Source organism: Ichthyophthirius multifiliis, assembly GCF_000220395.1.
Source record: "Ichthyophthirius multifiliis unplaced genomic scaffold scaff_1120509251277, whole genome shotgun sequence".
Classification (NCBI taxonomy): Eukaryota; Ciliophora; class Oligohymenophorea; order Hymenostomatida; genus Ichthyophthirius; species Ichthyophthirius multifiliis.
The window spans coordinates 39,566-53,371 of NW_004086031.1; the positions used below are offsets into that span (position 1 = coordinate 39,566).

Here is a 13,806-nt window from a genome sequence, read left to right on the forward strand (position 1 = left end):
CAAATTTAATTTATATATTTAAATTATTAATCTTATCATTTATATATATATTTAATGAATTTTTTATAATATAAAATACTTTTTTTCTATATTAATATATACTTTATAATTATTTTATTTTTAAAAATATATTTGAACATTTTTTGTTTCAAATTAAAATAATTTAATTTTAATTTAACCATAATTTTATTTAATTTTAAATTATTAAAAAAGTAAACACGAGCAAAGCATGTAATCTAATATGATAATATTATATTTAATTTTTCATTATTTTTATACATTAATTGTATTTTATTAAACGATATATTATTATTTTTATAAAAGTTATATATTTTTTTAATAAAAGAATTTATTTTTATAAATTAATAGAAATTTAAAATCTTTTAAAAAAAAATAATGCAAAATAACTTAGTTATATTTTTTTTTTTATCAAATAAAAATTATTTTTAAAACATATCTATATTGACTAAGGCATCAATTTAAATAATATAATATCTATTTTTTTTCATTAAATTAAAATACTAATATTTTAATATTATATAATTTAAAATAAAATAATAAATTATTCTTTATATAATATTTTTAAATAAAATCTTTATTAATAAATAAAAAGTCCTTTTTTTAACAACCATTTTAAAAACTAAATAAAAGTTAAAAATTAAAAAATATATTTATTCTAAAAAAAAAAAAATTATTAAAAAAAAAAAAAAAAAGGGGGGGGGGGAGGCAAAAAGTAATTTATATTAAAAATTATAAATAAAAACTTATTTAATTAAAAAACAAAACAAAAAAATCAAGATCTAAAAACTTCCTTTAAAAGTTTCCAAAAATTTTTATCTGTTTCCATTTAATTTTTTATAATTTTAATGTTTTCTTTATATCTAATTATTTTATCATTATTTTCTTTTTATTTCTCCTCTGATTCATTTTTATTCTTCCCCAAATTATATATTTCATTTTCAAAATATTCAATAAAACAACTTCTTTTCATTTTTTCGCCAGAAGTAGTATTAGCCTTTACCAAACTTAAATGATAAAAAAAGAAAATACTTAATGCTAATCCCATAATAAAGCATAAAATAATCATAAAAACAAAAACTGTTTCTTTAAAGAAAATGAACTATAAAATATAAATATTTATATTATAAAAATAAATTAATACCTAAATTATAATAATCCATGAGCTTTCATAATATTAATTAGACCCAGGTATAGTAAATACCGCATTATGTAAATTCCTATCAAAAATGATTCCATAAATGCAAAATGCCCCTGCAATAAATCCATAAACAGTAAAAAAAGCATGACTACCAATAAATAATAGAAAATATTTATAATTATTTTATCCTACACACTATCTAACCCAAATACAATGGTGGTCAAATTTAGGTACACAAATATTACAAATTTTACAATGTTTAGATCTTGCTGGTCTTTTATTTTATTAAATAATAAAATTAAAAAAAATATTTATATATTTAAATTTTACTTTAATATTTTACATGTTGAACAGGTATTTTTTTTATCATATAGTATTTAATCATAAAAAGGTTAATATTTTTTTACATATTCTTTTACGTTTTATTAAGTTATTTAACCAGGAGGAACTGCACATATTAAATAATATGTATAAAAACTAACAATTGCAACTATAGGTAATGTTACAATATGTATATCGGATACTTAACTATTTGGAAAATGTACATTTAATCCATAAATCCAATATAAAATAAATCCTCCGACAGAAATAAGTAAATAAAAAATCTAAACTAAAGGATGATTTGTATAACATAAATAGTTAAAAAAATTAACACAAATATCAACTAAAATTATTAATTTTCCAAATTTATGTTTGCTATTGCTATAAAATAATTTATTTATAAAATATATAAATATATAAATATATATATATAAAATATATATATATTTATATATATAAATTTATTTTTATATTTGTAATATACTTGTATATTTATGGTATAATTCTGAATAATAAACGATTTAATTTTCCTAATATTGAATTTGAATTCGGGTCAGCGCAAAATATTATATATAATATTGCTCCAATTAATAATATTTAAAGGAAAAAAACTAATAGAGATTGCAATTCTATCATATTTTTTTTTCAGATATTTTTTATATTAAATATTATTAATAACAATTTTATATTAAAAATAGTAAATTTTTTTCAACAAAAAATTAAATTAATTATTTAAATTTAATAAGATTAAAATATAAATATTACATATTAATTAAAAATATATTATAATTTATTTATTTTTATTAAAAAAAAAAAAAAAAATTAAATATAAGAAAAAAAATTTAAATTAATAAAAAGTATAAAAAATTAGTAATATAAAAATATTTTTTAAAATATAAAAAAATCAGTAATAATATATATTATATAAGTTAGTTTTTTTTTATTTTTTTTTAAAAAAATAAAAGTATAAATTATTATATATACTATTAATTTCAATTAAAATAATTCTTCTTAAAAAAATACAAAAAATAAGGAAGAAAAAAAATAAAATAAATATAAATAAATACAAAATTAAAAAAATAAATAATCATATAAGTATAAAAAAAAAAAAAAACTAAAAATGAAATACATAACATATAATTATATACAAGGCAGAAATGCCGTTTAAATCTCAAAACCCTTATAATAGTTTAAGAAACTAAAAAAGAGGGTTTTGATACATATTTATGGGGAGTAATCAAAAAAGAAAATCGATCAATTTATAATAAATTTCAATTAATAAAATATAATAACCTTCTAAACTTTATTATATTAAATAAAATAATATTTAGAAAAATTTCAAAACACCCAATATACATCAAATTAATATCTTATTTCTTATATATCCTTTAATAAAACCAAAATTTCCATTCACACCTCCAAAAAAATAAAAAACCATTAAATATTATTGTATGATATGCAATAGATATCTATATACGTTAGAAACTCAAACGAATATAAATATGATTGCCCTCATTCAGAAATTGAATTTTCCTAGAACCATTAATGTTCTGATTTGTAATAATAATAAAATGTTACATTCTAATATAAAAACAATAATTATCTTAATTTGAATGAAAGTCAGGACTTTTTGGGTAGCGACTTTGAATATATTGCTGAAAGCATTTAGTCTTTAAATAATAATAAAGGGTTATAAAAATAATTATCAAGAAGTAGTTCTAAGAAATAATCAAATTAATAAGAAGAATCAACTAGACATTCATTAAATTCTTATGAAAAATTATAAATTAATAATAATACAAAAAATAATCTTATTTTAAATGATATTTTTTGACCAAAATAGAAAATAGAAACATTAAATAATTGAATAAATAATATATGTTATTTTTTGTATATATTTTTTTTTTTTATTACTGTTTAATTTATATAATTTAAAAAAATTAAACTATATTTTTTAATAAACTTATTAATATTATATGAAATTATTAATATTGTATATTTTTTTCAATATTTTTTAATTTTAAATAGATTAAAAAATATATAATACATAAAAAATTTAATTTATATCAAAAAAAAAAAAATATCATAAATTTCTATTTCTCTCATCTTATTTTTATTAAATAAGTGTTTTTACATAACTACCCTTTCTAGTTTTATTTAAACTACAATAATTTTACCAAGATCCATGTCTTCCCTCATTATAATTACGTAACATAAATACATTGATTTTATAAGAAGAAACATTTTAGTTTAAATTATCCACACTCAGTATTTAAGTAGTATATCTATGTAACTTTTACAATAAAGCAAAACTTTCTTCATTCTGTTATAATTTAGGTTTATCAATAAGTGTTTTAGGAAATTCAATAGGTGTCTTAATATATATAAATATTTTATTATTAAAAATATTATATATATATGTATAATACATAAGTAATATTTTCTTTTTTAGTAATCATTTTAAGAGGTAAATTTCTATTTAAAGTAAAATTGTAACTTTTTAAATTTTATCTTTATGAATTATTTATAGTTTTATCAACTAATTTTGGATTTTTAAATCTATCTATAGGCTTTCCAATAATCTAAGAAATCCATGCATTTATTCTAATTCTTCTATCTTCTAGAATTAGCCTTTATATTATTATTTTTTATTATTAATTTAAAAACAAATAAATAATTACTATTATAAATCGTAAAAATCATATCTATCGTAATAATCTGTTGGTGCATTTTTAAATAAAACTTTCATAAGTTCCCTACTAGATTATAAATTCTCAGGTTCCACTAAACTAATATTCTCAATCATTATATTAGCCGCATTTCCTTTTTCAATAATAAGTAAATCTAATAACTCTTACCTATTAATTTCTTTAGCTAATTCTTATATTTCTTAATCGGACAAAATATGATAGCAATTTCTCCCTCCAACCAAATGAGCATAACAATCACAATGTAATTTACATTTATCACATAATTAATTATAAATACTTTAAATATTCTTTTTATATAATATATATATATTTATATATATATATATTACTTCCTCATCTAATAATCTAATAGCCGGTACATATATTTTACTTTTCATTTTTGAACCTTTACTAGAAGTACTCATAGACATTTCCAATCTTTTAATAGTCTCATCATTTTTAGTTGAAATTCCTAATCTTTATTTCTACTCAAAGATTTTTTCCTATCTAACCAAATCAAGTAGTTCCTTCCCTAATCTCGAACACTATACACAAAAGCATTTATCGACTGAATGATGGTTCAAAACAGGTCCATATAGGGCAAAAATATCTAACCTTTCATTTATATTTACATGTTCTAAATTTGGAGGAAAAATGAACTTCTATATAGTTTCAATAGTTAATTTCATTTTTTCGAATTTAAAAACAGGTATTTTTTAAGGAATTGGGAATTTAAAAATATCCCTTTCTTTATTTGCGTCTATCATATTATCACTTCCATGTAATTCATTTTTTATTAAGGATTTACCATATATACTTCTTAAACATTAAGGTTATTCTTTCTTTTTTTTAATTTTTATAATTCTTTTATAAAATTATGTTATACTTGTGATTTCTCTGGGTCTTTATTACCTATTATTTTTTTCCATTTTTCTATTGGATTTTCGGTCTCGTGACATAATAATAAAACTACTGATTCTCCTGATTACATATAACTTAGTATATCATCGAAATATGGTTAGTCTTCATGTTTGTAATATAAATTTATTACTTCTTCTTTTATAAGTTCCCTTTGAATCATGTTTTTTATTGTAAATCCTTATTCTTCGATTACATCTATTATATTTTGTATCTTAGTTTTTTTTTTTATTATTTATAATAATGTGATTTTTTGTAAAATAATATACATTTTTTGTATATAATGCAGTATCTGGTTTTATAATGGCAACTGTATAAGCTAAATTTTCTTGTTTTGGATTAAAATATTAATCTTATAAAATTGACATTATTTTATAAAAAAAAACGAAAAGTTTTAAATTATAAAAAAGTTATAAAAAACTTATATATATATTAAAAAGAAAAAATTAATAAAAAATTACAAAAAAAAAGAGATTTTTTTGTTAAAAAAATAAGAATATAGTGTATATATAAATAAATTATATACATTAAACTAAAGGATTATAAAAAACACTTGTTTAAGAAATTGAAACTAATATAAATATATATATATATATATATATATATATATATATTATAATTATTTATTTTAAAATATAAAATAATTAAGATTATTAATAATATTTTTAAATTTAATATATAAAATCAAATATTGTATTCTATTATGTATATATAATTATATTATTTATGAAAAAAAAAAAAAATTAAAATAAAAAAAAACAAAATAAAATAAATATATATATATATATATATTTTTTCTTTTTTTAAAAAAAGTAAATATAATATCATCATTTTTTAATAGCCTTAAATCCTTTTCCAGTAGCCTAAACCCTCATAAACTAATGAGGAGTACAAAATAGTTAGAAAGCACTAACTTCTTGTTGACCACATTTCATTAATTACCCATTATTGTCCTATTATATTTATTACTATTATTAACCATTTTAAAGCATTAAATTATTCTAACCTTTAATCATTCCTTTTTAAATATCACTTCCGATAGCGTTTTTTCCTAAATTATCAATCATTTATTCATATCGATCTGCTCCAACTGCTAATTACTATTTTCTTATATATAAATTAAATAGAAATCTTAATTATATAATTATTACTTAAAAACTAGTCAATCCTCCTGTATTAACTGGTAGTCCTAATTCCGGAGTTACATTATTTAAATCATCTACAGGTTTTCCCATTTTAATTCTCTCCTATCTAGTTTCAAAAACAGTAATATGATCACTATATTTTTAACCACAAGAACATGCTAATGTACTTGTAAATTCTATAGAAAAAAATAAAAATTATATAATTATTATTTATTTTTATTTTACATGAGCATGCCTTGCATTTACTACATGTTTTTTTAAGATTTTAATGATCTAAATAAGAATGTTTACATGAGCATTTAAAATCCTAAGAACCATATATAGGGACATATTAAAAACATTTACATTTACAACCTCCTTCTCTGCAATTTACATTCGATTTGTCTTTAGGCTATAAATATTCATGATCTTTAAACCTATGATCACAAAAGCATTTACTTTAAGGACCTACAACTTTACAGTCAAGACCAAGGGAATTTTTCCATACACAGTATACTCGATTTTTAGCTTTTTCGCGATAGTTTTACTTGAATTCTTCGAATTCTTACTCAGACATCAATTTACCGTTGTCGTAGCCACCGACAAATTGTTAATATTCGAGATAGGCTTATACATGTTTTGCTTAATTAGAGTTAATAACAAGTCTTTCTGCCATTTTTATTTTTTTAATTTGTTTTTTATAATTAATGTATATATTATATATTTTATAGCTTTTTTTTTATTTATATTTATTTATTTTTTGGATTATTTATTTATTTTTTAGTTTATTATTTATTATTGCATTTTATTTTTGTAAAAAGAATTACATTATTTTGATATATGATTTCTTTTATATAATTTTTATGGATTTATTATTGATTAAATAATTAAGACTATTATTATTAATAAAAACATAAATTTTAGATATATTTTAATTTTTTTTTATAAGATATATAAACAATGTGTTTTATAAATTTAAATACTTTTTTTTAAAAAAAAATAATTAATACTTGTCAATTTATTTATATTTTTTATCCGTTAATAAAAAAATAATTTTTAATATTATTATTGTATAATTTTTCTCCCAAACCATATTTTTTTTTATATATTATAAATTTTGGCTTATTTCTATTATATGATTTGATTGCTTATAAAAAATTAAAATTATATAGGCATTATAAAAAAAAATGTAACAAATTATATATATGTTTTATATATATATTTTATTTTTTAAATTAATATAATATAAAATCTATATAATAGAATAGATTAAAATAAATATTAAAATGCTAAACAATTAAATAATAAAAAATATAAATTTACTTTTAACAACATATTAATAAAAAAAAAAAAAAAAACCAATAAAAAAAAAAAAAAAGAATATAAAATATAAAAAAATTAATAAAAAAAAATATTAAGAAAAAAAAAAATATATATATATGTTAAGTGAAAACCAAACATGTATAAATTTATATCCTTAAAAATAAGATAATCTAAATATCTAAAACATCAAAAACTCTTAAATTCTTACTTCACCAAATGACTTTAATAATTAAGAAAATATTCAAATAAAATTTCCTGCAGATAATATATTACCTTGTAATATAGGAGGAATCAAAATAAAAAAGTTAACATGGAATGATTTTAAAGGTAATCCAAACAATAATTCCAGATGGAGTGCCCATATATATTGGGGAATAGACTATAAATACGAAGTTATTTAAAAAACTGGTTTACATAAAAAAGTAGTTTATTAATTAAAACCTAATGTAAAAGTATTTTTGAGGAAAAATAGCTGGACGAAAAAATAAATTCCTCATTTATTAAATCATGAATAAGGGCATTATTTAATAGGGTGTTTATGTGGTTTAGAATTTTAGAAACAAACTTTAAATTTTAACTTTTCGAATAATTATTAGTTTGAAATTTAGAGATTATTTGAAAATGTTTTAAAATAATTTGTTAACTAAGAAAAAATATACGATAAAGAAACTAATCATAGATTGAATTTTGAAAAATAAAATGAATGGGATAATAAACTTGTAGAATAATTAAATTAATATAATAATTATTTTAATAATTATTTTAAAATTAAAAATAACTGAAAATTTTTATGAAAAAAATTATTTTGACTTTTTTTTTTTTTTTTTTTTTCATATTATTGTTTTTAAATTTCTTTTATTTTTTTTTTTTAATAAATTTAAAATTTGTTAAAAAATTAAATTTAGCAAAATTTTTCATTTAAAAAAAATATAAAAAAAATAGTAATTTTATTTAAATTTAACTATTATAATAGTAAAATAAATATTTTACTTGACATAATTATAATTTAGAGCAACAAAAATATTATTTTTTAGGAATATATAAATTTAAATTAATTTAATTTTTTTTTTAAATTTAAAAAATATATTTAATTAAATTAATATTTTTTTAATAATTATATATACAAAAAAAATATATTAAATCAAAAATAAATTAAATTTAATAATTTAAAAATAATATATTTATTAAAATATATTTTATAATAATTTTTAAATATGAATAAATTATTAGCAAATAAACAAATATGAAAACAGTTTAAAATTAAATAATTAAAATTCTTTAAATTATTAAAATTTATTAAATAAAATTAATATAATCATTGTCTAATAATATAATATTAGTCTTATAGTAAATATTATATTTTATAAAAAATAATAATTAAAAAAGAATTTATAAATAATATAATTATATAATAAATAAACATTTATTTTTTTAATATAGAAAATTATATTTAATTTTTGTTTTTGTTTATATTATATAATAAATTAAATAAAAAAATTAACATTATATATATATATTTATGTATTATGTAAGCAATTGAAAAATATCAAAATATCAGAAAAATAAAAATAAAATAAAATAAAAAATAAAATAATTATAAAAAGATAAAATATATAAAGAAAAATTAACATTATCAAAAGAAATTAAAATAAATTAAAATAAAAAAGAAAATAATTTATGAAATAAAATATAAATAAAAAATAAAAAACCAAACAACTCTTCAAAAAAAAAAACTAAAAAAAAAAAAAAAGTAATATTATAAAATCTTCATTTATATAAATAAAAATAAAATAGCAAAACAAATAAATCCATATCTAAAAAAAAGTAAACTAAATGTTGACAAAAATTATTAATAGTACCTAAAAGACATTAAAATTATATTTGCCTAAATACAAATTCCATAAAACACCTCATTTAAATTCGGAATTATCTAAATTTAACGATTCTTTCGTTGCCGGATGTAACGCTGAATATTTAGAGTAAGTATTCAACTAATGGATAGAAGACTCTTCTTCAGTCCACTCATCTTTCGATTGTTATTTCAAGAATTTAATCAGAGGAGTTGATGCATAAAATGCATTTTAACTTCCACCTTAAGATGTAACAAAACCTCTGCCTATATCAACTGATTATAGTTTAAAATTAGTTATTTCTGATAATATTAAAGCTAGATTAATAATAGATGAATATCGTCGAAATGGACATGTAGTTGCAGATTTAGATCCTTTACGTAATAAATTTATTAATAAATAAAAAATAAATATATGAAAAATTAAATTTAAATAAATATTTTTATAAAAAAAATAATAAATAAATAAAAATAAATTATAAATATTTATTTAATAATTTTAAAAAATATATATAAATAAATATTTTTTTAAGTATTTATTTGATTTTTAAATCTGTGAATAATATAATATAAATATATATATTAATATAAAATTATTTATATTTATTTATTAAATTTATTATACAATTATTTTTAATGTAATTAATATTTATTAAAGAAATGAAAGACGAATTAGCAAAAGCTGGTAAATCTAAATTTTAAGTTGAACCAAAATTAAGTCATAAAGATTATGGTTTTACTGATTAGGATTTAAATAAAGAAATATATATAAAAGATAATAGAATTTTAGGTATTACAAATACTTAGAAATCATCTTGGATATTAAAAGATTTATTAGATACTTTAAAAAAAATATATTGTGGAAAAATAGGTTATTAATACTTACATTTAAGCAATATTGATGAAAAAAACTGGATTAGAGACTAAATAGAAAATCATGACTCTTTTAAGCCTACACCTGAATAATTGAGAAAAACAGCTGACCGATTATGCCGAGATTATTCATTTGTCGAATTTTTAAACCATCATTTCAGTACTTCTAAGCGTTTTGGTTCTGAAGGATGTGATTCTTTTATATCTGGTTTAGGCGCTTTAATAGATCATGCTGCTGAAAAGAAGGTAGAGCATGTTGTAATTGGAATGGCTCATAGAGGGAGATTAAATATGCTATTTTCAGTCTTAAAAAAGCCCGCAGATAATATACTTGCTGAGTTCTAAGATATTAAAGTAGCTGAATACGATGAAGAGAACTGGGGTAACTCTGGAGACGTAAAATACCACTTAGGAACTACTCACGATAAACACTACGAAGAATTAAACCACACCATTAGGTTAAGTATATTAGCAAATCCATCCCATTTAGAAGCCGTAAACCCCGTTGTTTACGGTAAATTAAGATGCATATAAGATGCCATAAAAGACAATTCAGGTGACCGATCTGTAGGCGTATTAATACACGGTGATGCTGCTTTTTCGGGCCAAGGAATAGTTTATGAGTCTATATAAATGCACGATTTAAAAGACTACGATAATGGAGGAATTATTCATATAGTAGTGAATAATTAAATTGGGTTTACTACATATCCAGGAGATTCGAGAAGTACTTTATATTGTACTGATATTGCAGAAACAGTTTAAGCTCCTATTTTTCATGTAAATGCAGATGAACCGGAATCGGTTGATGCTATTATTAGATTAGCGATGGATTATAGACATAAATTTAAAAAAGATGTAGTTGTAGATATTATTGGTTATAGAAAATTCGGGCATAATGAATTAGATTAACCTGCTTATACATAACCTCAGATGTAGAAGATTATTAATTAGAAAAAACCAGTTTATTTACAGTTTATGGAAAAAATGTTAAATCAAGGTATTATTACTAAAGAATAAGAAAAAGAAAGAAGAGATTACTATGAAAAAATACTCAAAGAAGCCTACGCGAATTCAAGATAAGAAAAAATTTCACCAAATGAATGGTTAATAATCTTATATATATATATATATATATATATATATGATATATATTATATATAAGATATATATATATATATATTTTAAGTTATATTTATTTTTAGATATATATATTTTTTAGATATATATATATATTTTTTTATATATATGTTTTTTTTTTTAGGGTAATGAAACCTTGGGAAGAAATTAGATTACCAAAATTATGGGGCAGTGTAAAAGATACAGGTGTAGATATAAACGTTTTAAAAGAAATATCCTAAAAAATTAACACACTCCCTTCAGAATTAAATGTACATAAATAAATAGCTAAAGTATATGCTTAAAGAAGAGATTCAATTGAAAAACTGGAAGATAAAATAGACTTTTCAACTGCAGAATAATTAGCTTTTGGTTCTTTGTTATATGAAGGATATGGTAATTATGAAATCTTAGATAATATATATATATATATATAAATAAATATATATATATATATATATATATATATATATATATTTAATATATATATTATATATATATATATATATACATTAAAATATATACATATATATAATATAGGCTTAAGAATAAGTGGTTAGGATGTCGAAAGAGGTACTTTTTCATAAAGACATGCTAAAGTAAATGATTAAAAAGTTGATAGATAGAAATATTGTCCTTTATCTTAATTATTAAGCGAATAAGATAGGTAAATAAATAAGTTGACAATTGCAAATTCTCATCTTTCTGAATTTGGAGTTTTAGGTTTTGAATATGGTTATAGTATAGCAAACCCTAATAATTTAGTAATATGGGAGGCCTAATTTGGTGATTTTGCAAATGGAGCGTAGATTATGATTGATAATTTTATTGCTTCGGGTGAATCTAAGTGGAAATAATAGACTGGATTAGTAATTAATTTACCTCATGGTATGGATGGCTAAGGACCAGAGCATTCTTCAGCTAGAATGGAAAGATTTTTATAACTTTCTGATGATGATGTATAAAATTTCTTGCTTAGGAAAAATAGATTGAAAAAATAATCCGTAGAAATTAATCTATAATTAATTTATTGTAGTACTGCAGCTAATTATTTCCATGCCTTAAGAAGATAGATTAGAAGGCCTTTTAGAAAGCCACTTGTCAATTTATTTTCGAAGAGATTATTAAGATTCTAAGGGGTACTTTATGCTTAAATAATAGTATATATATAAAAAAAAATATAAAAAAGGCTACAAGTTCTCTATAAGAATTTAAAGAAGGAAATAGATTTGTAACTGTTTATGATGAGCAATACCCTAATGATATTGAAGAGTTTTCTAAAATTAAAAAGGTAGTCTTATGTAGCGGTTAGGTTTATTATGATATTTTAGAAAGAAGACAATAAAATAAAATATAAGTATTTTTTTTTAAATATATATATATATAAATATATATATTATATAGGATACATCTATTATTAGATTAGAATAATTTTCTCCTTTCCCATATGAACATTTAAAAGTTATCATTTAAAAATATAATAATGCCAAGTTTATTTATTGTTAAGAAGAACATGAAAACTAAGGTGGATGGATCTTTTCTAGGCCAAGAATTAAAGTTGTTTTAAATGAATTATATAAAGAAAACAAAATTAAATATACTGATTTGGAATATATAGGAAGACCTTCTAATTGTTCATCAGCTACTGGTATTATATATATATATTTGATTATATAATATATATATATATATATTATATATATATTTATATATATATATATTTATTATTAAAAGGATCTAATTCTAAACATAAATAAGAATTAAATATACTATTAACCAAATTATATGAAAAAAATTGATTTTTTTCATATATATATTTATAAATAATATATGATATAATAAAAAATATTTTTTACTTTCGAAAAATTATAAATAAAAAAAATATTTTATGATTATTTTAGAAAAATAAGTATATAAAAAAATGTATATATAAATAAAAAAAAGGTTTTTTTTATATATATATATATAAAATATTTTGCTTTTTAATTGTTATTTTGATCTAACTAATAAACATTTCAATAAACCTAATTTAAAAATTAAAAAATAAAATAATAAAAAAAAATACATTCTAATTTTATTAAAATTTAATTTTTTATCTAGCTTCCTATAATATTTTTTGAATATATTAATCTTTATCAATATCTCTATTATTATCAATCAAATTATTATTATAATTATTTGTTTTTTACCCTCTTAAATTATTATTAGTATTAATCAAATTACTATTATAATTATTTATGTTTTACATACTTAAATTATCATTAGTATTATATATGCTTTAATAATTTAAATTAATATCTTTTTTTTTAAGATTATCTTATTCTAAATTACCCTAAAATTTATTATTATCATTATTATTATTAAAATAACCATTATCATTATATAATGAATTTTATTTCTTACATTTATTTTATTATAAAGGTGAATTAT

General features: G+C 18.1%; 4 protein-coding genes across 4 annotated transcripts, besides 38 other annotated features; 1 reads left to right on the forward strand and 3 right to left on the reverse strand. All coding sequences in view use genetic code 6, as the record gives it.

The window, feature by feature from the left end:
- The first annotated feature begins 287 nt into the window (after positions 1-287).
- Positions 288-346: a microsatellite.
- Positions 290-357: a microsatellite.
- A 436-nt stretch (positions 358-793) lies between these two features.
- IMG5_174400 (hypothetical protein) lies at positions 794-2,116 on the reverse strand (the record flags this gene model as incomplete). The annotated part of the gene is made up of 3 exons (XM_004029674.1): positions 794-1,433; positions 1,490-1,855; positions 1,965-2,116. The coding sequence occupies 3 exons, from the start codon at positions 2,114-2,116 to the stop codon at positions 794-796; spliced, it is 1,158 nt and encodes a 385-aa protein (XP_004029722.1).
- Positions 1,871-1,945: a microsatellite.
- Positions 1,879-1,938: a microsatellite.
- Positions 1,879-1,941: a microsatellite.
- Positions 1,885-1,938: a microsatellite.
- A 166-nt stretch (positions 2,117-2,282) lies between the features above and the next one.
- Positions 2,283-2,323: a microsatellite.
- Positions 2,294-2,337: a microsatellite.
- A 1,226-nt stretch (positions 2,338-3,563) lies between these two features.
- On the reverse strand, positions 3,564-5,099 carry IMG5_174410 (nucleoside diphosphate kinase family protein, putative; the record flags this gene model as incomplete). Its single annotated transcript, XM_004029675.1, has 3 exons — positions 3,564-3,854; positions 3,910-4,111; positions 4,162-5,099. The coding sequence occupies 3 exons, from the start codon at positions 5,097-5,099 to the stop codon at positions 3,564-3,566; spliced, it is 1,431 nt and encodes a 476-aa protein (XP_004029723.1).
- Positions 4,484-4,517: a microsatellite.
- Positions 5,100-5,662: 563 nt separating the features above from the next.
- Positions 5,663-5,706: a microsatellite.
- A 111-nt stretch (positions 5,707-5,817) lies between these two features.
- Positions 5,818-5,861: a microsatellite.
- Positions 5,819-5,862: a microsatellite.
- Positions 5,863-5,915: 53 nt separating this feature from the next.
- IMG5_174420 (hypothetical protein) lies at positions 5,916-6,888 on the reverse strand (the record flags this gene model as incomplete). The annotated part of the gene is made up of 2 exons (XM_004029676.1): positions 5,916-6,409; positions 6,459-6,888. The coding sequence occupies 2 exons, from the start codon at positions 6,886-6,888 to the stop codon at positions 5,916-5,918; spliced, it is 924 nt and encodes a 307-aa protein (XP_004029724.1).
- A 62-nt stretch (positions 6,889-6,950) lies between these two features.
- Positions 6,951-7,009: a microsatellite.
- Positions 6,959-7,009: a microsatellite.
- Positions 7,010-7,409: 400 nt separating this feature from the next.
- Positions 7,410-7,439: a microsatellite.
- A 110-nt stretch (positions 7,440-7,549) lies between these two features.
- Positions 7,550-7,638: a microsatellite.
- Positions 7,552-7,646: a microsatellite.
- Positions 7,556-7,624: a microsatellite.
- A 628-nt stretch (positions 7,647-8,274) lies between the features above and the next one.
- Positions 8,275-8,306: a microsatellite.
- A 356-nt stretch (positions 8,307-8,662) lies between these two features.
- Positions 8,663-8,693: a microsatellite.
- A 101-nt stretch (positions 8,694-8,794) lies between these two features.
- Positions 8,795-8,839: a microsatellite.
- A 3-nt stretch (positions 8,840-8,842) lies between these two features.
- Positions 8,843-8,892: a microsatellite.
- A 201-nt stretch (positions 8,893-9,093) lies between these two features.
- Positions 9,094-9,241: a microsatellite.
- Positions 9,242-9,335: 94 nt separating this feature from the next.
- IMG5_174430 (hypothetical protein) lies at positions 9,336-13,175 on the forward strand (the record flags this gene model as incomplete). The annotated part of the gene is made up of 7 exons (XM_004029677.1): positions 9,336-9,765; positions 10,043-11,363; positions 11,522-11,772; positions 11,917-12,515; positions 12,566-12,733; positions 12,781-13,024; positions 13,111-13,175. The coding sequence occupies exons 1-7, from the start codon at positions 9,369-9,371 to the stop codon at positions 13,173-13,175; spliced, it is 3,045 nt and encodes a 1,014-aa protein (XP_004029725.1). The 5' UTR covers positions 9,336-9,368.
- Positions 9,768-9,870: a microsatellite.
- Positions 9,768-9,881: a microsatellite.
- Positions 9,781-9,869: a microsatellite.
- Positions 9,959-10,005: a microsatellite.
- Positions 11,375-11,440: a microsatellite.
- Positions 11,384-11,507: a microsatellite.
- Positions 11,424-11,516: a microsatellite.
- Positions 11,428-11,514: a microsatellite.
- Positions 11,429-11,489: a microsatellite.
- Positions 11,431-11,489: a microsatellite.
- Positions 11,485-11,514: a microsatellite.
- Positions 11,794-11,915: a microsatellite.
- Positions 13,029-13,097: a microsatellite.
- Positions 13,029-13,104: a microsatellite.
- Positions 13,176-13,521: 346 nt separating the features above from the next.
- Positions 13,522-13,646: a microsatellite.
- Positions 13,647-13,806: the final 160 nt, after the last annotated feature.